Below are 24,463 nucleotides of genomic sequence, written 5' to 3'. Positions count from 1 at the left end.
GGGCTTATTGCTTTATTATTTCACCCTAGCAGCATACTTCCAGTACTCCCAGCATGTGAATGGAGCTCAGATGTCTCCCCCGCTCTCCCCTGACTGACAGGACACATTCACATCCAAGAGAGACCGCCATTGACGGCAGCTAAATGATGAAATGCTGCCATTATCAGAGAACCAAAGGCCTCGCAGCGGCCGACACCTGATCTGCCATGTCTCACTGCGGCCCTTTGTGCCAGTATTTCATATCTGAAATATCTGCTGGCATTCAGCTGCAGTCGAGAGCCAGTTTGCCATGGAGCTGTAAGAATGGGGAGCAAACAGACCATCTTTACATCCCAGCAACTGGACGCATATCAGGTCAGTCATCATTTTTGATATCACGCTATACTGTTTAAAAGTTTAGGGTTAATAATAATTTTTTAATGATTTTGAAAATGGTGCTCACTGAGGCTGCATTTATTTAATCAAAAATACAATAAAAACAGTAATATTGTGAAATACTATTACTAAATTACGGAGCCCCGCACATGACATGCAAGAAAAAATAAATAAATCGTGCACACGATTACTATTTCGTTCCCTCGATTTATAAATCATGCGCACGATTTAGCCTACTATTTTTTTCCTGCATGCCATGTGCAGGGCTCCGTACTAAATAAATTATTTCTCTTGTAATATACTGTAAAATGTAATTTATTCCTTTGATGTGCAACTGTATTTTCAGCATCTTTACTCCAGTCTTCAGTGTCACATGATCTTCAGAAATCAGTATAATATGCTGCTTTGCTGCTCAAGAAACATTTCTGAATATTTTCAAAGTTGAAAACTGCTTCATAGTTTTGTAGAAACAGACACATTTTATTTTTCAGCATTCTTTGATGAATAGAAAGTTTAAAAGAACAGCATTTATTTGAAGTAGAAATCTTTTGTAACTTTATAAATGTCTTTACTGTCACTTTTGATCGATATAATTTATTCTCGCTGATTAAAAGTATTGATTTATTTTAAAACATCTTACTAACACCAAACTTTTGAACAACTGTGTATACAGTACATGACACAGATGCACTGCTGGAAAGTTTAAAGTTAAAATGGTAAAGATAATACTGAGAATTGATATTCAAATGGTCATGTTAACAGCTATATTCATGGATATGTATGGTTGCTTTGCAACTCATTATTTTCCTCACACAATTATAAAGCATTTGCACGAAGGTAATTTGAGCATAAATAAATAATTGCATGTTTTTGCTTCTCATATTTTTGTAGGACTGCACTTATTTCACCAGAAAAGAAATTCTGAGGTGAGGTGCTTATTAAAATAGGCTACTTGCTGGTTTTATGTGGCTGAAATTGAAAAGTCATCTGAGCTGACAGTAGGAAGATGTCACATTACAAACTTACATGATAGAAGAATAGTTGAAAAGAGTTGCCAATGAATGTTTGTCGTCTTTGCTCAGATTGTTTCATCGATACCATGATTTAGCTCCACAGCTCGTGCCGCTGGACTACACAAACCAACCGGAAGTGAGTTTGCCCTACGAGCTGATTGGCAGCATGCCGGAGCTGAAGGTACGGCGCAGCTCACTCCTGTTCCTCATCAATTATGAAGCATTATCAGATCCCCTTAACTTAAGAGAACCAGCAGCTTAGTTTAGTTTAAAGGGTTAGTTCACCCAAAAATGAATATTAGTCATCCTGTATATGACTTTCTTCTTTCAGACGAATCCAGTCAGAGTTATATTAAAAATGGTCTTTGATCTTTCAAGCTGTTTAATGGCACTCAGCGGGTGTTGCATGCATCAGTCCAAAAGTACTTAATCAAAAAGCGCCCATCCATAAAAAAAGTGTCTCACATGACTTCGGGAGGTGAACAAAGGCCTCCTGTAATTAATCGATGCGTTTTTGTAAGAAAAATATCCATATTCAAAACGTAATAATCACTTTAATGTAGCTTGCGCTCACTGTTGTACACTGGAAGCAGTTCCGGGCGGATGACGTATGAGGTCGGCTTTGCGCATGCGCTGCTCAGAAGTGACGCAGTCAAGAGATGAAAACAAAACAACTGTCACTAATTAGAAGTACAAAACGAGGATTTGTAAAGAAGAATGTCGGAGGATTTCGATATAAGCCAAGAGGAGACTGGTTTTCCTTTGCTAAAGTAAGGAAACTTTGCTTCCTTTGCTCCTGTAAACAAACGTTGGTTTTCACGAGACTCACCGGCACATGCGCAACGCCGACGTCTTACTTCATTCTCCCAGAGCTGCTTCCAGTGTACAACAGTGAGTGCAAGCTACATTAATGTGATTATTACGTTTTGAATATGGATATTTTTCTTACAAAAACGCATTGATTCACTACAGAAGGCCTTTGTTCACCCCCCGGAGTCGTGTGAGACACTTTTTTTTAAAGATGGGCTCATTTTATTTAACTGCTTTTGGACTGATGCATGCAACACCCGCTGAGTGCCATTAAACAGCTTGAAAGATCAAAGACCATTTTTAATATAACTCTGACTGGATTCATCTGAAAGAAGAAAGTCATATACACCTAGGATGACTTGAGGGTGAGTAATTTATGGGCTAATTTTCATTTTTGGGTGAACTAACCCTTTAATGAAGTGTTTGTATTAGCAAAGAGAAAAAACAATCCTAAAGCATTTTAGACACGCACATAGCCTGCAGACACTTGATCTTATCCAATTATATTCTAAATGAGTGATTTACGAATAATATGATGATGGCGGTTACCATTTGCCATTTATTCTGATAAGTTTTCTCTCAGCTGTTTAGGATTCAGAACTAGCAATGCCAGATTCGCTGTGTTGCCAAGTCCGCTGTTTTCCCTCGGAATTGGGAAACTTAAAAGGGATAGTTCACCCCAAAATGAAAATTCTTTAATTAATTACTTAATTCATTTTAGGAACACAAATGAAGATATATTTGATGAAATCTGAGAGCTCTCTGACCCTGCATAGACAGCAACGCAACTGCAATGTTGCGAAACCCTGGCATCAGTTCAGTTTAACATCAGCTTCATTCGGACAGTTCACTCACGCACTGAATAGTTTGCAGCGGTTTCTTACTCCGAAAGAGTAACAGGACAATGTATTCGACAGAAAACAAAAAGAGCAAAAGAGCGCTGGTTGAGGTGGATATTTACCTAAAATCCACTATAGGAAACAAAACGTTCAAATGTTTTCAGTCGTTTTCAACAACGAAGCAGCTCTTTATTGCACGTGCAGCTTATAAACGACTCAAGCAGGTAAAGACGAATTAAAACGATTTATATACAAAACTATCAAGAAGAGTATAAAAATGGTTTACGAGATGGCAATTTCGGATGAATTCGTAAGACGTGAATCGAAAACGTATGATTTTTTTGAAAAAATCCATCCTAAACCCTATGGGATTAGATCTCTGCCACAATTCTGTGCGCGAAATATCATATTTTGAGCGCGCAAAAGTGCGTTTTGCACTTGACAACCAATCACAACATTCCTTGCATTACCTCGACAGCAGAAGAGGAAAAATACAGTGCATGCATAATTATTATGCAAGTTGATATTCTGATCATATTTTTTTTCAAGCACATTTGACCAATTCCAAATGACAACAATCTTAATAACTACTATTAATCTTGTATTTAATTATTTATAATTGATATATAATTATTCATGAAGGCTGGAAGTGAAAAATTTCTTATATTCAGGTGTGCATAATGATTAAGCAGATTTTCTTTTAGAGATAAAATGAGTCAAAAAAGAGATTTAACTCAGACTGAAAGTCAAAAATTATTAAATGCCCATGAGAAATATTAAAAACTAATACAATACTAGAAATTGCAAAGTTAATGCATAACCATTGGACAGCAAAATGCTCAGTGGGTCAGAAGGGTCAGTCAAAAACATGTGGAGAAGAAAAGATGCATGTTAACTGCTAAAGAATTAGGAATTAAGGTGAAGAATTAAGTGTGAAATCACTAGGAACCATTTAGTCTCCAGCGCCAGAACTGCAACCTACCTGGAGTCTCCAGAAGTACAAGCTGTCAGGTTCTCATCATATAGAATCCTAAAAAATGACCCCTACTTAATAAGAATCACATACTGAAGTGTAGTAACATACTTGAAGACTGATTTTTTTTATATATATAGGCTTTATAGACAGAGAAGTTGAGAGTGACTCTTGAAGGACCTGAGGGCGGGCATCAGGTGAGCAAGCTAGTGAAACGTTGCACGCGCAAAAGAGAAGGTTTGCACACATCCAAAAACGTATTTTAAATGCAAAATTGATTTTAGTGCGCTCGAAATACTTTTTTATTTGCAAAATGAACAATTTCTCCACAAAACTCAGATCTCGCGTGTGCAAAATGCACTTTTGTGCGCTCAAAAGATGATCTTTCGCGCGCAGAATTGTGGCAGAGATCTAACCCTATAAAACCCCGCCCCTAAAAATAACCGTCACTGAGGCGTAAGCAGGTCGTACGGAAATGTACGAATGAGATTTTACGAAATCATACGAATTAGAACCACCAGTTCGTGGTCTAGATTATTTTGGAGGAATTTATTTAAGAAGAAAATGTGTTTTATGCAGGACAACCCATTCAGGCAGAGGATCGCTGAGGTTTTTTCAGAGGATGGAGAAGGAAACATGACTTTGGACGACTTTCTGGACATGTTTTCAGTGCTGAGTGAAATGGCTCCACGGGACCTGAAGGCATATTACGCTTTTAAAATCTACGGTCAGTTTTAAACAAACATAGTGCTTCTACGTAAAAATGGTTAAAGTTAGTTAAACTGGTGAGTTCATTGATTTGGAATGCATTTTTTACACTTTGTTCAACACTGAATAATAACCCATATTTAAGTATTCAAAATGTGTATTGGTCAGTCTCAGGTAACTTAATAAATTTTCCCAGTCATGTTACCAAAACTCATGAATCTTTAAAAAAATGTTAAAAATCATTTTTAAAAGCATATCAACTAATTCATTAAGAAAGTGTTTATTAAAAAAAAGAAAAAGAGGCAGTTTCTCCTTTTTAATGAAAATCCAAACCTCAAGTTCATTATAGATTTATTTTTTCTTTAATCATGTAATTTATTGAGCATTTGTTTAAAATCTGTCACAGAAGGATGCTTTGGATGTAATAGGATAATAAATAATCACCTAAACTGATGTTCTATTTTGAAAGGACCAATGTTAATTAGTATTAGTATAGTTCCCTTTCATGGGAACTTCGAACTGCGTCCTCTAGGGGTCGCTATGGGGGAACGCCTCGTCGTGACCCGTGTCTGAAGCATACATTGAAAAAACATCAACTCGTTGGCCGGCGACAGCCATGACGTCACTACCGGTGCGACTATAATATAAATAGGCGCCGGGAACTACACATCATTCTCTTTCTTCGTCTTCATTGACTGTTTTGTTTGAAGCGTGCATCGATTCCAGCATACAAGTTATGCCAACATCGAGGCGATGCGCAAAGCGGTTATGACGCTAGCCAGCTATCTCTCTATGGGTGAGACATCCTCTAAGACTCCCCTCCTTGACATCTCGCTCGGATGCCAGGGCATACGCAGCAACAGCTGGTCGGGCTGTCGCTTCATTGCACATGATGGTGATGCTCCAAGCATATCAGGCTGACCGGCTGAAAGACCGGGATAGAAGTCCAGGTCTGAGCCCGAACAACCCAGGGGTCCTAGCCCATCTCAGTTTTGAGGATCAGAGACTGGCTCAGAAGGCTAGTGTCGCAGCTTGCGCTCCTCCCCCGCCCGCGGGTAGGGGTAGGAAGTATCGCGGGTCAAAGGAAGGTGAGTAAAAGACCTAAGGGATGTGATCCAGACAGGGCGTCAGTGCTTTTGTCCGGATCAGAGTGATACCTCAGTATCTACTCATTTCCTTCGGGGGTCTTACATCTTCCTTATCTTTAACCTTCCTAATTCCCCTGTAACCACCATCTCTCCAACACAAATATTATTTACTTTGATTACTAGGTATTTAATGATTAGTATATTACACACTTTTAAAAAACGCTATTGTTTGTCAAAGTTGTCTAGTTTTGAGCAGCAGGACTCGTCAGCGTGCGGAGATTCGAATCACTGAATCATGAATCATTTGATTCAACTGACTCGGAGTTCGAAAAGCTCCGTTTCCCTTTCATGGGAACTTCGAACTGCGTCCTCTAGGGGTCGCTATGGGGAACGCCTCGTCGTGACCCGTGTCTGAAGCATACATTGAAAAAACACCAACTCGTTGGCCGGCGACAGCCATGACGTCACTACCGGTGCGACTACAGTATAAATCGGTGCCGGGAGCTACACATCGTTCTCTTCTTCGTCTTCATTGACTGTTCTGTTTGAAGCGTGCATTTTCAAGGAAAAAGTAAGAGCTATCTATTTATTATGGCGAGCACTAGTAGAGCATTTAGAAGGTGTGTGCATCCGTGTCAGCGCTATTTGACACCAGATGACACACACGATTTATGTGTTGTTTGTTTGGGCGAGGAGCACGCACGCGGTGTCCTCGAGGGGGCAATCTGCGTGCATTGTGAGTTTTTTCCAATGAAAAAACTCCGTTCTCGTTTGTCTCTCTTTTCAAGTAAAGAGGGGCAGCCATCTGCTTCCCGCGGTTCAGGACCCTCCGCTGCTGAGGCACGGAGGAGAATGAGCTCGTGGGGATCTCAGGTGGACCTGGCCGATGAGTTTAGAGAGGGGCTTTCCTTCTCGCGCTCATCGGCGGGGGGCGAGAGACAGCCACTGGAGGATGATGTTCTCTCTTTAACATCATCTGATCCAGGGGCCAGTGCTCTGCTGGGGTCAGCCCAGGAAGAGCAGGAAATGGATGATGAGAGCGGAGAAGCTGAGGCTGAGCCTTCTCAATCCTCCTGCCCTGCGTATGATGAGCTCTTAGAGGTTATGGGTCGCGCCACGGCAAGACTTGACTTGCCATGGAAGCGGACTAAGGAAGTGGCGTCGCGAGGTCGTCTCGACGAACGTTATCTTTCTGGCCATAACCCTCCAGCTCAGGTGAGTCTTCCTTTCCTTCCTGATCTCCATACTGAGATCGAGAAGGAATGGAAGAAGCCGTTTTCCTCACGCATCCATCGGTTTCAGCATACCAGTTATGCGAATATCGAGGCGGTGCGCGAAAACGGCTATGAGAGAATGCCCCCTGTAGAAGAGACGCTAGCTAGCTATCTCTCTATGGGAGAGACATCATCTCTCAAAACTCCCTCCTTGCCATCCATGCCTCTTCAAGCTACATCTAAAATGAATGGCAAGGCATACGCAGCAGCAGGTTAGGCTGTTGCTTCACTGCACACGATGGCGGTGCTTCAAGCATACCAGGCTGATCTGCTGAAAGACCTGGATAAAGGCGAGGGCCTTTCTTCTGATGAGATGGCTGAGTTACGCCGCACCACGGATCTTGCTCTTCGTGCTACTAAGCAGGCTGCCTCTGCCATGGGCAGATCTATGGCAGCGATGGTAGTAACGGAGAGGCAGCTGTGGGTAAACCTGGCAGACATCGGGAAGAAAGAAAGGGGTTTTCTTCTCGATGCCCCGGTTTCGCCCTCTGAACTTTTTGGTACATCCGTTGAGGCGGTCGTCGAAAAGTTCAGGGAGGCGAAGGCGCGCTCAGCGGCCTTCAAAACCTTCATTCCACGAAGGTCCAGGTCTGAGCCCGAACAACCCAGGGGTCCTGGTCCGTCTCGATTTGAGGATCAGAGACGAGCACAGAAGGCTAGTGTCGCGACTCGCGCTCCTCCTCCGCCTGCGGGTAGGGGTAGGAAGTATCGTGGGTCGAAGGGAGGTAGGCAGGACCTGAGGGATGTGATCCAGACAAGGCGTCAGCGCTTTTGTCCGGATCAGAGTAATACTTAGGTATCCACTCTTTTCCTCAGGGGGTGTAACATCTACCCCTTTCTTCCCCTTCCTAATTCCCCTGTAACCACCATATCGCCACCTGACCGAGGTCAGGTGGAAGCTTCCTGCATAACAGTCTCCTTCTGGACCTATGATGTTTTTGGTTGGTTCTATGGTTATCATAGTAACCACCTTACTGAAGGTCCGGTCTAGAGGCTTTTCCGGACAGAGCTCCAACGCGGGAGCCGTGGTGGGTGAGTACGATCCATGTCTAAATATATGTATATAAATATATGTATGTGCTATGGAATTGGTGGTTGTGTGTACCCTTCTGCTAGTTTCTTTGCAGTGTTTCCCGTGCTGGGTTCAGAAACCGGGTGCTCGACTTGCAGTGTTTATTTCACTCGTCGAGATATGTCCAGAAGGTAAGTAAGGTTTCTGTTTCATACTTCCTGGATCATGCGGCTATAACACAGGCTTCTGCGGGAGTTTTGTGATTATCAGGCCCCCGGTGTCACTGCAGAAAATTTCCTGGACGTCCGGGCTGGGGTTTACGCTTTCATGCTACCCTGACTGGTCTACCGTATCCGGGTCGCCCTGAGGGGTTTTTCCCGATCACCAGGATATCCCCTTGAGGCATCACCCCCCCTCACCATTGAGGGTTATTGTGAGTATGATGTTTCTTTCGAGCGTTAATCCTCTCTGAGGAGTTAGATTCCTCGCTCCATGGGCTGTCCTCGTGGTAGTATTGAGACAATGCTCCCCTTTTATCAAAGGGTTACCTGGAATGAGAGTTTGGCTAGACTGCAGTATGCTTACCCCTCTGATTTTCAATCATGCTGCAGGTCGAGCTCCCTCTCGTTGAGAGCTGGGTTTGTGCTCCCTCAGCCAAGGTAAACTACTGCTAGCGTTCCTGCATTGGAACATGCTGTAGGCCGAGCCCCCTTCTCGACTGAGAACTAGGTGTGTTGCCCCCACAGCTAAGTAAACTATTGCTAGCTGTTCCAGTTTGGAACATGCTGCAGGTCGAGCCCCGTCTCGGTTTGAGAGCTGAGTGTGTTGCTCCCTCAGCTGAATAACTGCTAGCTGTTCCACCATGGGAACATGCTGTAGGTTGAGCTCCCTCTCCATTGAGAGTTGGATGTTCTCCCCCAGCTACAGATTTACTGCTAGCCACTCCAGCATTATAGCCGTAGATATAGCGTCTGGGGATACGCTATTTTTATCTATAGGCTGCCTTTTCAGGGTGCCACGAGAACCCCTAGAACGGTATGCAAGTGTAGTGCACGTTATGCTTTGCCCACTTTTCTAAAATCCACATAAGTGGTAAGTGTGCACGTTATGCTTTGCCCACTTTTCTAAAATCCACATAAGTGGTAAGTGTGCACGTTATGCTTTGCCCACTTTTCTAAAATCCACATAGCTGGTAAGTGCGCACGTTATGCTTTGCCCACTTTTCTAAAAATCCTGTATGGTAAGAGCTACGCGCAAGACTTCGTGCTCTTTTTGAGTGGTTTAAAACCCCGGTTCTGCCTTGGGCACCACTCCCCCTATGTATCCTCTGGATACCTACTTAACAGGGTATTGCTTCTAAGGATCTGTTGAGACAGTTCCTTCACCACAAGACAAACGTGCGGTAGCCCCTGTGTGACAGACCAAGACTAGTATGATTCTAGGCTCTTGGTCGTATTCCCTTAAAGGAATCTGTTTCTGATTCCAAGCCTTGAGCTCTACCCCGGGCCCAGGAGTCTGGCCCTAACAGGTAAGTATTTTGGGGTATGTAGCCTAGGCCTTTGGCCGTAGGGAATAATGTCACTGACAGCCGTCTAACGTCCCAGGGGCGACTCCCATAGCAATATGGTAGAGTTGGTTCTTAGTGCTCGCCATGGTTCTGGCTTGCACTCCCCTCAGCATGGTGGCGTGGGTATACCGTTCCCCATAGCGACCCCTAGAGGACGCAGTTCGAAGTTCCCATGAAAGGGAACGTCTCAGGTTACTTATGTAACCATGGTTCCCTGAGTAGGGAACGAGACACTGCGTCCTCTAGGTTTCTTGCCATGCTGCGGACGCAAGCTTCAGACGAAGAAGTGAATGATGTGTCATCGCCGGCCAACGAGTTGGTGTTTTTTCAATGTATGCTTCAGACACGGGTCACGACGAGGCGTTCCCCCATAGCGACCCCTAGAGGACGCAGTGTCTCGTTCCCTACTCAGGGAACCATGGTTACATAAGTAACCTGAGACGTTTTTATTAATTAGTTTGTCTTTTTTTATTTTTTCAATATTAGGCCTACTATTAAGGTTAATTTTAAATTAGTTTTAGTTTCATTTTTATTTCCACTAAATTGAGTGTTTTTCCAATTTTTGTTTAGTTTAAGTTTTTTTTTAATCTAATGCTTTCATTTTAAATTAGTTTCAACTGACACAAATGTTTTTAATAGTTTTAGTTAACAATAATAACCCTAAGTCAATTTGTTCTGGTAGCGTACACGAAACCATGACCTCAGTCTTCTGTTCCTATTCATGAACCTGCAGAACCTTAACTGACATATGAATATCAATAATTCACACGTTCATTAAAGAGGGAACTAGCTATGAAAAGCATGCAGCTGTCTAATTAAACAACAGAATAAAAGATCTCAGAGAATCTGATCTGCTGCTGTCATCAGAAACCCTGTACTCATGCAACATTAACACGGGGTAAATGATAACGCTCTCAAACAATAGAGAACAATGATTTCAACAAGAGACTCTGCTGAAATTATGCATCTTATTCAGCACCGAAGGATTCATTGTTGAGAGTATTAAAAACAAAGTGTGGTGAACTATCATGGGTGCCCCATATAAAAGAAATAAAATATACTAAAAATAAAATGTAAAATATATTCTAATTTACAACTATTCTAAATAATAAAATGTAGACAAATAAATAGATATTAAAAAATTTTTAATTTACGAGTAAGAATAAATAGGTCAATAAATTAATAAATCTGTAAATCATTTTTCTTTTGGCTGTGCATTGTGAAATGCCTCGGGGTCTGTGAATGTGCTAACTATTAGTGATAAATACAACATTATTTACAGTATTTCTTTTCTTTATTCTTTATCTAAATGCTTTTCTACATGACTAGTGCTTTTTAAAAACATGCTTTATTTTATTGGTAGCTTAAACTAAATTTTAAACACAAATAAAAACATTTTAACAGCACCAACAGAAGTGTTTTCTAACACAGCTTACCCTCGTTCTTCCCTCTAGACTTCAACAACGATGACTTCATCTGTAAATCAGATCTGGAGAAAACCTTAAATAAGCTGACGCGTGACGAGCTGACCGAGGATGAGGTGAGGATGGTGTGTGAGAAGGTGATTGATGAAGCTGATCTGGACAATGACGGCCGTCTGTCTCTAGAGGATTTCCAGCACATGATCATGAGAGCGCCGGACTTCCTCAGGTAACAACTACACACTGTAAATGATGCTTAACGTTTTGTAGGGTTTGTTAAAACCAGTTTGGAATGAAAACTGTAAGAGAATGATGCTTTGGATTTAATTGAATAAATAATCACTTAATCTGATGTTCAGTTTGAAACATGGTTATTACAGTAAACTAAAACAATTTGTTACATGAAATAAAACTTTAACTGAAATTCAATAAAAAAGTATTTCAGCTAGTTGCCAAGGCAACATTTCTCATTTTTAGTTTAATTCTAAAATTAAAATAAAATACTGTATAATAATAATACAATACTATATAAGAATAAAAACTATGTAGATATATAACCAAAAAATGAAAACTGAAAATATAAAGTAAATTAAATCAAAATATAAAAATGAATAATAAAAAATTATAATAGTATCTCAGTGATACTAAACCACTGCTCTTTCCAGTCAGCGTTATTTTAGTTTCTTTAAAATTAGTTTTTATTTTAACATTTTCAGTTTTTTTTCATTTTAAATTTTTTACTTAGTTAATTTTTTTATTAGTTTATGTTACTATTAAGGTTTAATTAATTTTTAAGTTTCAGTAAGTTTTCGTTTTTATTTTCACTTAGTAATTTTAAGTCTTTTAGTTAAACAAATTTCAGTTTGTTTTATTAAAATTAAATTAATTAATTTTATTATTTTTATTAATTTTCAATTAAAGGGGTCATATGATGCGATTTCAATTTTTCCTTTCTCTTTGGAGTGTTACAAGCTCTTGGTGCATAAAGAAGATCTGTAAAGTTGCAAAGACTAAAGTCTCAATCCAAAGAGATATTCTTTATAAAAGTTAAGATTCAACCACGCCTACCTAAAACGGCACATTCTAACACGCCCCCAATAATCCTTAATTATGTCCCCACTGGATGCAACAAATGCCTCGTTTATAATGGGTTTTAATGTTTTTGTCTCATCGCTCCGGCCGAACATCATCACAGTATGGTGAGGGGCGTAAAATTTCCATCACACACTTGAGGTATTCGGCCAATCACAACGCACTGGATAGCTGGCCAATCAGAGCACACCTCGCTTTTCAGACCGATGAGCTTTGTAAAAATCGACACGTTTCAGAAAGGCGGGGCATAGAGGAGAAACAATAATGTACAGTATGTGGAAAAGAATGTGTTTTTTGAACCTTAAATCGCATAAACACATTTCATTACACCAAATACACAAAATAATGTTCTTTTTAGCAACATCATATGACCCCTTTAATCATATCTTTACCATTTTAAAGGAATATGCTGGTTTAATACCACTTAAACTCTAGTTTAAGCATCTATGACATTAATATGTTGATTTGTTGGGTCTACTTGCTTTTCCATTAAAGACCAACATTTGCCCCTTCGTTTTGATTTTCAGGGGCATTTTTCACTTTTATGAGGGTATATTTTTTAACAATTTAAAATCGCTCATTCTTTAAATCTGGTATTTCCAGCTTACTGCTCAGTATCAATCAGTACTGAAAATCAGTATCACATATTTTATGTATAACATGGCCTAGACTTAATATAATATTAATGATATTAAATCATTTTTGCCACAAGCTGCAGCTTGTAAATAAAGATTATTGGAATACATTTAGCAAGAAATACAATGCAAGTCTTTCTACTTCAAAAGTTCACATGTAATTCTCTGTTACTTGTTTATTTGGAATTATTTGTGAAATTAAGCAATTTCTTAATGAAAATGGTTTAATTTTTTTCAGAGTGTGCACATTTTACATTGACTAATCAACAGTATACAGATGATTTTGATAGAGTTGGCTCTTTATGTTTTCAACCCTGAAAATGTCTTGATCTTTTCTCTTCTAGCACCTTCCACATCAGGATATGAAGATCATCTGGACACTGGACCACAGGAAAATGACTTTCTAAAGATGATGTAAGAGCTTTCGGAGCAGATTCAGAAGTCAAGAAATAAAGAAGGCACCTGTACAAACATAAGACTGTATATCCAATATTAATGTTTACAAATATATTTGAATGAAATATAAGAATTCTTAAACATATAAACAAGACAATAATCTACTTAAAGTAAAGCTTATTTTTTGGGGATGGCCGACAGCAAATCAACACCTAAAAAATAACTCATCCATCAATATTAAACACACACACAAATCCATCTCTTAAAAGAATCTTATTTTAATAAATCAAAAGTACAGATATCTACAAAAACTGTAGATCCGTTTTTCAACGTTTTAGAAAGTACAGTACAATTTAAGTAGATCTCTTTTTAGAGTTATTTACAATTGTTTCTTTTGTATACCAAAATGTAATTTACCGATCTCCCCAGTTACCTCACAATCGACAAATGAAAACATGGTCATATAAAAAGAATCTGTAAATGATATGGATGACAGTCGTTTCAAATCAAGAAATACGAGAAAGAGAAACTAAACAGCAAAAACTGAGATCGACAGACGTACGTATCACTGCTCAATAAACACGACGTGACTGCAAAGCCGTTTAAGACAGAAAGCGGTACCTGTTTGCTAATGTTCTTTTCCACAAATGAAATAATGTTTTGCCAGCTGTCTGTTATATTGTTTTTGCATTTTATCACTTTAAAACACCCTAAGGCCAGATTAAATTTCGTCTGAGGTCCATTAACATTAGCAGACGGTCCTCTAAAGCTCAGAACAGACAACCAGACCAAGGCTTCAATGTACAGGACTTCTATAGAAAATAACAAACACACACAAAACATACTGGAGGTCAACAGTATCGCCTTCATGATGCATAGATCCAAAATGAAAGATCAAGTATTAGTTATTAAGACAAACGGCAAGTTGGGGACATTATTGGACAGGGAGCGAAGAGAGATGCTGTGGGTACAGATGAAGATGGGCCGACCTCCGTTAAACCGACATATAGCTTCTAACGCAAATATGAACCCAAAACGGCATCTTCTTGAGGTGGAAAGAGAACAAGGTGCAAACAGGAAGTCATTTCAAGTTGATCAACAATTAAGCTTGGAAAAAGAAAAGGAAAGTGGCCATTTTTAGGATGCGCCATATTGCAGCAAGAAGAGAATTTAATGCACTTCTGCCTCGAAAACAGTCAAACACTGTGCTTCTTAGCCTTTTAATCTCTTAAAAACACTTTCAGGTCACACAACACCCCAAATCATATGGAATATATATATATATATATATGTAGAACATTTTTTGACATTTTCATGACAATTAACTTCCTGAATTCTCATTATGTAAAAAAATAAAATAAAAATCTATTTCAATGATTTGTTTTAAAGCTGGTACAACACACAGTCCTGATATGTAAACCGTTTTATTTTATGTATATACTTAATTTTTGTGATACAGTAATAAGAATCAGATTCCATTCATGGAAACACATGTTTGTCATGAAAACAACAAAATGCTAAATGAACTGGTTTTTGGGGTGAAATCTGACCTGAATGTGTTCTCGTGAAGTTGTGAGATATTCACTTATTTGGATTTTTATAAATGCAGATTTTTTTTCCCCACTCAAATCTAATGGGTGCTGAAGCTTCTGGTAGTTTCCTGACCTATTGCTGGTGAACACAACTGCACCAAATGACATGTTTCATTTTACAATACGACTACAAAATGTACATTTGCGTACACGTATTTGTGCAAAGGAAAAACTACACAATTTCTCAAAATAAAGGTCTCTTGTGGCGGGTGAGTTTGACTCAGCTGATCAGTGTGAAAACTCATATTTAACTGCAGTTTGCTTTTGAAAGGCAGTACAACTCTCTAGCATTGCATTTCTTGCATTAATTAGAAGCATGTGCTTATGACAACACTATTCAGAACTCAGGAATGGTGGATTGCTGTCTTCTGGGTAGTTAATCCTAGTCATATGAACCAAATCTGTTCGTTTTTACACTGTGCAACCCAAACTAATTAAGACTGACATGCTGTAGGACTGTAATTCAGATGCTACATGTACAGTCCATTCATAATACATGAGAAATATGAACAAATTAGCAGCCAATGCATAAAACCAGCTATCAGGATAAGCGGCTTGTAGAAATGTTCCTTGAAAATGTTTGGGGGAATAAAAACGCCTTAATCTCAAAACGAACATGAATTCAGCACGCCATACTCCATGTAACTATGTAAAAATGGCTGTCTTTATGATGCAAAACTATCACTTGGCACAAACTACACTCAACACAAAAGATACTGATAAAGTGCATGGACTTCTGTATACGGGAGGTGCTTTCTCAAGTATAGCTCTGCTTTTCAGGTTACACAGTCACCCTTTCTCATTGCTTTTGGTTATGCATATTTGTTAACACTACAAACTCAGGATTTCCACTTCCTATCAAGGGCTACGTGTCAGTTTCATTTGATTACACTAGTCAATTCAAGTGTTTTTAATTAAAGAACGCTTTCATGTTGGGCCGTTTTCAGGTCGTGATAAAGCAAGACCTGAGTTTTGGATTTATTCGAAGGAATGTTAAAATGAAAGCTAGCGCTACTGCATTAAAAAAACTGAACTATTTGGAAATAGCTTTGTGTGCATGTTTAAAAAAAAAAAAAAAAAAGGGAGGTTAGATTTAACGAGGCAATGCAAATCATTCGTTTCTTTTAAATACTGCTTGTAAAACTCTCATTATCACTAAATTTTGGTTTCAAACTTGTTTTCTCACAATTAGTACAGGCAAGTTGAATGCAATATTTGGCAATGACATAGCATAATGAAAAATGTATAAGCATTTTTGACCAGGAACACCACATTGTGTAATGAGGTGGGGGGAAAAAAAAGGCAAATATTTTTGGGAAGTAATTATACCTAGTGTCAGTAGGTTTTGGTCTAATGCAATAACATTAACTACTTTGTTCTGGAAAAAGAATATCTTCTCCAGGTCACAATGACCAGAACACAACATGATGGTCAACCGGCGAGTCAGACCTGAAGCTCATCATACAAAGCACAGTAATGTATATACTTCAGCATCATCTTACCATTGCACCTCTGTAATATGCTGTTGTGATCGTTCGGAATCGCTCCTGTCCAGCTGTGTCCCTGTAAATATCAAACAATATCAGTGTTGTAACTGCGGCCATGCTGAAATGCATTTAAAGTGGAAGATGACCCCCTCCTTACTAGGGGTGTCGAAATTAATCGTTTCTTTTCTGACGTCATTTGTCGCATACGTGCTTTGTCGCTGTTTATACATTAAGCCCCGTTCACACTGTCAGCGACACAAAGCGACATGCTCCCATTCCTTTTCAGTGGAGAGCTGGCGACTTCCAGCGACACGAGCGACAGTAGCCGGGTTTCCATCCAAAGTTGCGAATTTAACTTATGTGCAACAAAAATGTATAAGCATTTTTGACCAGGAACACCACATTGTGTAATGTGCAGAACACAACATGATGGTCAACCGGCGAGTCAGACCTCATCATACAAAAGCACAGTAATGTATATACTTCAGCATCATCTTACCATTGCACCTCTGTAATATGCTGTTGTGATCGTTCGGAATCGCTCCTGTCCAGCTGTGTCCCTGTAAATATCAAACAATATCAGTGTTGTAACTGCGGCCATGCTGAAATGCATTTAAAGTGGAAGATGACCCCCTCCTTATAGGGGTGTCGAAATTAATCGTTTCTTTTCTGACGTCATTTGTTGCATACGCGCTTTGTCGCCGTTTATACATTAAGCCCCGTTCACACTGTCAGCGACACAAAGCGACATGCTCCCATTCCTTTTCAGTGGAGAGCTGGCGACTTCCAGCGACACGAGCGACAGTAGCCGGGTTTCCATCCAAAGTTGCGAATTTAACTTATGTGCAACACTGGAATATTGCATAAAACATTTGCAAACAAGCATCGTTTCCATCCAACAAGTCAAAGAGAACAAAATCGTCACTTCCTGATAAACTGGCACTATAAATCACTAAGAAAAGTAGGAGAACATAATTTTCATATATGATAAATTACTTGCGCCTCAGAGCGAGCAGACGAAACACAATAAATGTGGTCATTGCTTTCAGAGGTGGATGCTGCTGTTTGGGAACGCAGTCGTGCAAGACATTTCTGGGAGGCAATTATACAGAAATACTTTGATGACAGACTTTGCTCGTGCATTTCTGAATGACCATAACAACATTTCAGATGCTGTGGAATGAGAGCGGTCCGCTGGTTAGTCAGGTTTTGCCATCCCATAGCGCAAAGTCACATGAATTTTTTGATGCGCTTGGAGGAATTTATTCGCAAAATGCATTTCCATCTCCCATTATTCGCATCAACCTTTTTTCGCACAAGTCAAAAACCCCCTCAAGCGAGCGTAAAAACTTTTTTTGCGAATTAAGGGATTTTTATTTGAAATTTGGCATTTCCATCACTCGTTTCTCATGTGATACTTCAAAATGCACATTAAAATAGGGTGATGGAAACAGCTTGTGACCGTTGGCGACAGAATGTCTCAAGCGATGCGAGTCAAGCGACAAAGTTAAGAATTGTTTAACTTTATGAAAATGAATAGCGAATTTCGTGAGCGACAACCAATAGGAGTGAAGAATCTGTCAGTGGCGCTCACACGTCACCGTCTCGAGTGCAGGCAAGACAGGACAGATTTCACGGTTTTCAGGGATTTTACTCGTTTCTCATGCGATACTTCAAAATGCACATTAAAATAGGGTGATGGAAACAGCTTGTGACCGTTGGCGACAGAATGTGGGCATCTCAAGCGATGCGAGTCAAGCGACAAAAGTTAAGAATTGTTTAACTTTATGAAAATGAATAGCGAATTTCGTGAGCGACAACCAATAGGAGTGAAGAATCTGTCAGTGGCGCTCACACGTCACCGTCTCGAGTGCAGGCAAGACAGGACAGATTTCACGGTTTTCAGGGATTTTACTGTAACCACATACAAAAATATTAGGGATATAACGAATCACTCAACTCACGATTCGATTCGATTCGATTCACGATTATATTTTATTTTTTACAAAATGAGATTTAAGACAAATTATAAATGAAATGTGTCCTTTTATTAGCATAAACACATTTCATTACACCAAATACACCAAATACTGTTCTTTTTAGCAGCATCATATGACCCTTTTAAGAAATGTTTAACTTTATGCAAATTAACAGCGAATTTCGTGAGCGACAACCAATAGGAGTGAAGAATCTGTCAGTGGCGCTCACACGTCACCGTCTCGAGTGCAGGCAAGACAGGACAGATTTCACGGTTTTCAGGGATTTTAATGTAACCACATACAAAAAAATTAGGGATATAACGAATCACTCAACTCACGATTCGATTCGATTCACGATTATATTTTATTTTTTACAAAATGAGATTTAAGACAAATTATAAATTAAATGTGTCCTTTTATTATTGCTTGGACAAAATGCTGCACATTTCTTTGTGAAATTGAAATATAACACTATAATAATATACTAATATAGCACTTGCATATTATTGCTCTTTTGTTGGTTTTGATTGCTTCTATTGTCCTCATTTGTAAGTCGCTTTGGATAAAAGTGTCTGCTAAATGACTACATTTAACTATAATGTAAATGTAAATAACAAAACTAAATTGAAATTTTAAAACAAGCCCCAAATCAACTAAATAAGTAACACAAATAAAATAAATCTCTTCATATAAACAAAATAAGGCTTTGTCTGTGCTCTTTCCTTTTAAAATTAGAGGCAACCACTGCATTTTAATCATGATCCAAACAAAGATGTTGCATACATGCAACACGAGCAGTTTTAAATCTAAATTAAATTGTATAATTTTGAAATTTGAAGCAAAAACAGAATGGTTTGACTTCAGTTTAGTGAAACTATACATAAAAATATCTGCATGAAACCGAAACAGCAGACGAGCTGAATGAGACGCAGATTCACTCTCTGCCAGCAGGTGGCGCTTAAAGCGTTTCCTTGGTTTCCGCTGGTAACAAAGCAGTGCTGCACTTATGAACTTTAATATGCATTATACAGAGTACCATCTAAACTATTCTAAAGACAGTAAGTTCCCCTCAGACATGCATTCATATGAACTCCTACCCTGTTTAGCATCTCAACCGATTTGAATTGTCACATATTTGAATCGATTTTCAACCGGCTCGCGGTTAATCGTTACATCCCTAATGGATATTAAAAAACATTATGCATAGAAAAGAAACTGTTGGCTGTCTAAGTCAGTTTGATTCATACACTGATGGTTCGAGTTGTTAATTATATGATGCAGTGAGCAGTTTAGCACCGGTTAATGATTTAATATACGAGCACTGCTGTAGTTTATATAACAACACTCTCCAACAGCAGAATGGTACTTTTATTTATTTTAATTCCTACTAGTCATAATAGAATGATATCTTAGTTTTACTGGCAATATATATAGTTTGTGATTGCATTTTATATGTCCAGATATGTCCAGACGTGCAGTCTACCAATAACATTAGAGCGACAGCAGTAGGAACGCCCACAAGCGTCTTCACAGCACAGAGTCTAGCGACATGCAACGAAAAAGTCGCTGGCAGTGTGAAAGCAACGTTCGTCTGTGATTCGCATCGCGCTCAGTGTGAAATGGCCTTAACACGCTCGCTGCTATGTATAGGAGAAATTAAACTGGTCATGGTTTCACTAGTCAGACAGCGGCTCATTCAGAAAACTAATCACCCATGCCATTCCAGCCATCTGCTAATGTTCAACTAGCGCTGAGTGACAAGGTGAGAGAAGGAAAAGACGACTAGAAACTCACCATATCTGTAACTTTATCTTCTTGCCATCTAGTTCTATTGTCCTGATCTTGAAATCGATGCCTGGAAGAGAAAATACGTAACTGCACAACTGTCATAGGCTGAAAAACAAGCCCAATACAGTGTCTCTTTCAAATGTGTCCATTTACAACAACACCACCACACTATTTTTATACATAAAAGGCAAACAGATGTCTATAGCATACTTATGCACACATGCTAGATAGATAGATAAAACCAAGCATCATCCAATATAGACATTTATAACCTTTTCTTATTAGAAAGTTAGAAAAACATAAGCATGAACACTAAGCATATTACGGTATTTAAAAGTGATAGATTACTGATTGATCATAAAGCTATAACTGATCTTAACAGAGCAATGAAAAATTTTTCCATTTACATCAATACATTAAAAAAGTACCATGTTTTTGGACATATTACCAAACAATGTCACATTCTTGAACATTTAGATGTGGACACCAGGGTTTTAAAAGTTAAATTCTATGAAGTAACTTGGTTTACCATGGTAAACTTATATAGCAATCATTAAGCACCATGGTATCTGTATATCAAAGTACAGTGGCATTACCAACTGATATTAGCATAACTGTACAACACTACCACAGTAATAGTTTTATGTAAAACTATTTAAATGAAAATGGACATGCATGTTATTATAGCAGTAAAATGTTGAGTCTTAAACGACTTATAGTGTGTGAAACGGGTAACCACTGGCTAACAGGTTTCTAATCATATGTTTTAAACATTTTAATAGGATATTCACCTAATGATTCTAGTTATTTGAAAAAAAAAAAATTTTTGTTTACAAAATCTATCATTTTAGTATCCGAGTCATTCTGCCAGAACAACTAACGTTAGATGCTATCCAGCAGAAACGTTCATCAAATAGACACCTAATCACCGCACAAAATAATTCATTAAAAGACAAAACACCAGCAGAACTGTCAAAGTTAAGAAACAAAACAAACCACATAAACTCGAGAAGAGCTAACAGACAGATACTAGTCCATTAGCTTAGCCGTTAGCACAGCCTGACGTTTCATAAACAATCCGAGCATAAAACCTTTAAAACAGAGACATAAATACCTATCGTCGAAATAAACGTCGAGTTAAAGGCATCCTCCGAGAATCTGAACAGCACACAGGTCTTCCCGACGCCGGAATCCCCGATTAACAGCAGTTTAAACAAATAATCGTAGGTCTTCGCCATACTTAATGTATTGCGGAAATCCCGCCCGGTACTTAAGCAGACAGCGCAGAATCCGCAAAGCAGCGAGGAACTGACCAATCACACGTTGGCGAAGGCTGCGTAAATTAATATTAATGAGGTGAGACAATCCTCCGTCATAGTAGGATACGTTCAATCGCCAGCTGTCGTAGCGGCCACGTCGCACGTCAGCGTGCACGATTAATATTCATAAGCATAGCCTTCGTCGTAGTGGGATTCGTAAACCGTGCTTCCTGAACTAATACAAGACCTCATACCTTCACAGTCTGTGCCTCAAGGTCATTGCAAATTAGTGTGTGTGGCCGGTCAAATTCCATTATAAATCTTGGCTTCAGGCCAGTGGATTATTTTCTGGATATTAATGTAAAACAATTTTTATATTCATAAATATTTAAATGTAAACGTTTGTATTTATTCATATATTATATATACATATAATTATTTTTTTCTGCAATACAATAACGAGAATTTGAGGTGGAATATTCATGGAAATAGGGAAAAAATGCAAAAAAAAAATCATCATCTTTAATAAGATATAATTCCATACTTTTCCTGTGATATATTTGCCAACAGACAAGTTTAATTAATTTATTTAAATAATAATAATATTATTAGTGTGGAGTGCAAATAAGTAAACATTTATTTAGTTTAACAGATATAAAAAAACATCAGACCACAGTGAAAATAGCACTTGCAGCATCAAGGGTACAAAATGGTCCCATAAATGACAAACTAATAAAAACTTCTTAATGCCACAAATAGTCCAAGAAAATTTGTGTTCCCATACATAACGCCTTTACAACTTTGTTTTTGATACATTCGCATAACATCCCTAACATCACAACGAAAATGTGATGTACTAATTGCTCTGTGACCTTTCGTTGTTGCGTTTCTACTGTTTTAAGTATACCTTCCACCTTATGTTCATTCCAAAGAAATAAATAAAACAGCACCAAGACCTGAAAAAGGGAAACATTCTTACATGCAGTGATGGGTCATCATTTTTAAGTCCAAAAACATAACCATTAAAGGCAAGGCATTTGGTTTTATGCCACATATGGTGTCGGGAGTTGTATTTAAAAGGGATAAATGGAAACAACAAGACATTATTTATTATTTAATGGACTAATAGGTGCATTAGGAAATAATCAGAAAATTGCAAAGCAAAATATAAAAAATAATGGATGGAAATAACACAACTTATACAAAACATGAAAAGCTAAACATAAAACACTGCTGGAATGGATGAGAAATTCTGGAATGTTCTTCATGGTTTTCTTCTTGTTTGCTCACAAGCTATTGAGCTCCTGAAGCGTTTGATCCAGGACTTGATGCATCTCCAGGTTCTGCTGTTTTGCCTCAGCCACATCCTCTGAAAGAAACCAGCACGATGATTTAAAGAGACACAGTAGCTGACTGCAAACATCTGTGACACTTTACTAAACATGGTTCTCTAAAGTGTTGATTGCATAACAAGCCTGCCCATTCCAGGCTTTAAACTAGTAAACCACAGCTGGGTTATGGATGTAAAATCCCATGCATTTCGCCTCCACAGAGAAACTGATTTTTACAGATAATGCAGAAACCTTTTTAAAGACAGAAATACAATAAGCTCTGAGATTCTTAAGTCGCTTAAGTATGCTTTTATTTAAACAAATTGTTGAAGTTAAAAATTAACATTTAAAATTATTATTATTCCACTATTGTAAGTTGCTTTGGATAAAATGCATAAATGTAAGTGTGATTTCAACAACAAAAAATGCATATATTTGCATATATATGAATATTTTGCAGTAAAACTTTTTTGTTAGAATATAAACAAATATTTAAAATCAATATTTTTACATTATTATGATTATGATGATGCATATATTTGCATATATATGAATATTTTGCAGTAAAACTTTTTTGTTAGAATATAAACAAATATTTAAAATCAATATTTTTACATTATTATGATTATGATGATGATTATTATACTATTGTAAGTCACTTTGGATTAAATGCATAAATGCAAAGTGCTTTTTTTTAACAAATAGTTGCCCTGTGCTCTCAAACTACTTACAGTATATTTATGCATATATTTAAATATTTTGCAGCAAAACTAAAAAAAAAAAAAAAAATTAAATAAATGCATAAATGAAAGTATTACATTACACAAAAGAGGATATTAACACCTTAAATATAATTATCGCACGTCTAATATAAACAAGTTAATAAGTGTTCCATTATTTTTTTTTCTCTATGAAAAGAGCAAGAAAGATGGAGAAAGATTAAGACTAGACACAAGATCAGAGAGGCAGAAAATATTTAATGTTTTTAAAAGCAAGAAAATGAAACAAAAGGGAGTGTTTAAAGAGAAGAAGGGAAAAAAACGTATTTAATTTTAGAGGAATAATCAAACTTTCAGAGAGTGCAAAATACATAAGGCACCAGTGAGGAAGAAAGGGTGAGCAGAGAAAGAGAGACAGAGGCACAGCCAATCAGGATAGTTTATGCAGAGCAGCAGCGCTTGATTGAACGAGAGAGCTGTCAATCACAGTTAGCACTCATAATGTTCGGCTCAAGCACTTCTGACGCATAGAAAGCATCTATAAGGAGGTCATAGCATTGAGTGCATGATCCAGCTCCTCACTAAAGGCCTTATATTTCAGCTTCTGAGCATAGAGTTCATCTGGAGGTCGAAGGTCAAGATCAGAAAGGACAGGTGTTTCGGCCAAGGATGGAGAACAGGAAATGATAGACAGAAAAAATAAAAGAAACAGCAAGTTCAACAGGTCCAAGTGGACAAAACACAGCACAGTATTGCCAACAAATGCTGTCTGGATCATTTTTTTAAAATATTATCAATTATATATTTAATATTTATATTAATTTTAATATGCATTTGATATTATTTATGAAAGAATTAATTGTGAAAAATTCAATTTAATCTGTAAAGCAACTCTACAGAAGATCTAGATCTAGAACTAGAAGACAACTAGTTCTTAAAATATAACAATGTTAATGTTTTATTCATTTTTTAATTATTTATAAATATCTTCAACATAAATAAACCATTAATTAAAATGTTTTAAATATTAATTTCAGCTGTAAAGCAGTTCTACAGAAGATAGTAGTATATACAGTGGGTACGGAAAGTATTCAGACCCCCTTAA

The 24,463-nt window shown here is 38.1% G+C and overlaps 3 protein-coding genes across 5 annotated transcripts in view; 1 reads left to right on the top strand and 2 right to left on the bottom strand.

Annotated features, from left to right (window-relative positions):
* The first annotated feature begins 303 nt into the window (after positions 1 to 303).
* On the top strand, positions 304 to 13,266 carry LOC107552680 (calcium and integrin-binding family member 3). Its single transcript, XM_016234623.1, has 6 exons — positions 304 to 354; positions 1,267 to 1,301; positions 1,458 to 1,569; positions 4,590 to 4,737; positions 11,114 to 11,309; positions 13,152 to 13,266. Exons 1-6 carry the CDS (start codon positions 304 to 306, stop codon positions 13,171 to 13,173), a joined length of 564 nt encoding a protein of 187 aa, XP_016090109.1. The 3' UTR covers positions 13,174 to 13,266.
* Positions 13,267 to 16,757: 3,491 nt separating this feature from the next.
* Positions 16,758 to 21,330, bottom strand: LOC107552687 (ras-related protein Rab-8A). Its single transcript, XM_016234632.1, has 3 exons — positions 21,164 to 21,330; positions 20,056 to 20,116; positions 16,758 to 16,842 (listed from the first exon to the last, which is right to left on the bottom strand). The coding sequence occupies exons 1-3, from the start codon at positions 21,285 to 21,287 to the stop codon at positions 16,773 to 16,775; spliced, it is 255 nt and encodes an 84-aa protein (XP_016090118.1). The 5' UTR covers positions 21,288 to 21,330; the 3' UTR covers positions 16,758 to 16,772.
* Positions 21,331 to 21,921: 591 nt separating this feature from the next.
* The window catches only part of LOC107552722 (tropomyosin alpha-1 chain-like), a 26,448-nt gene continuing 23,906 nt past the window's right edge, over positions 21,922 to 24,463 (bottom strand). For 2 of the 3 annotated variants that reach the window (XM_016234689.1, XM_016234691.1), the window contains one exon: positions 21,922 to 22,677. In XM_016234689.1, the coding sequence (XP_016090175.1) occupies positions 22,595 to 22,677 (83 nt within the window). In that variant the 3' untranslated portion in view covers positions 21,922 to 22,594. Of the gene's footprint in view, positions 22,678 to 23,896; positions 23,980 to 24,463 lie in introns of those variants that run through there. The other variant, XM_016234690.1, reaches the window with a different exon arrangement.

The sequence above is a fragment of the Sinocyclocheilus grahami genome, unplaced genomic scaffold (assembly GCF_001515645.1).
Source record: "Sinocyclocheilus grahami isolate Dianchi unplaced genomic scaffold, SAMN03320097.WGS_v1.1 scaffold456.1, whole genome shotgun sequence".
Classification (NCBI taxonomy): domain Eukaryota; kingdom Metazoa; phylum Chordata; class Actinopteri; order Cypriniformes; family Cyprinidae; genus Sinocyclocheilus; species Sinocyclocheilus grahami.
The sequence above is the reverse complement of the archived record's forward strand: the minus strand, read 5'-3'. Positions and strand labels throughout refer to the sequence as shown.

Bases quoted from the DNA above. Each gene is read 5' to 3' on its own strand.
- LOC107552680 (XM_016234623.1), top strand. From the start codon at position 304: ATGGGGAGCAAACAGACCATCTTTACATCCCAGCAACTGGACGCATAT. The intron at 1,302-1,457 runs GTGAGGTGCTTA...GTCTTTGCTCAG, and splicing joins ACCAGAAAAGAAATTCTGAG to ATTGTTTCATCGATACCATG. The intron at 4,738-11,113 runs GTCAGTTTTAAA...TCTTCCCTCTAG, and splicing joins TTACGCTTTTAAAATCTACG to ACTTCAACAACGATGACTTC.
- LOC107552687 (XM_016234632.1), bottom strand. From the start codon at position 21,287: ATGGCGAAGACCTACGATTATTTGTTTAAACTGCTGTTAATCGGGGAT. The intron at 20,117-21,163 runs GTATTTATGTCT...TTTCTCTTCCAG, and splicing joins GACGTTTATTTCGACGATAG to GCATCGATTTCAAGATCAGG. The intron at 16,843-20,055 runs GTGAGTTTCTAG...TGATATTTACAG, and splicing joins AAGATAAAGTTACAGATATG to GGACACAGCTGGACAGGAGC.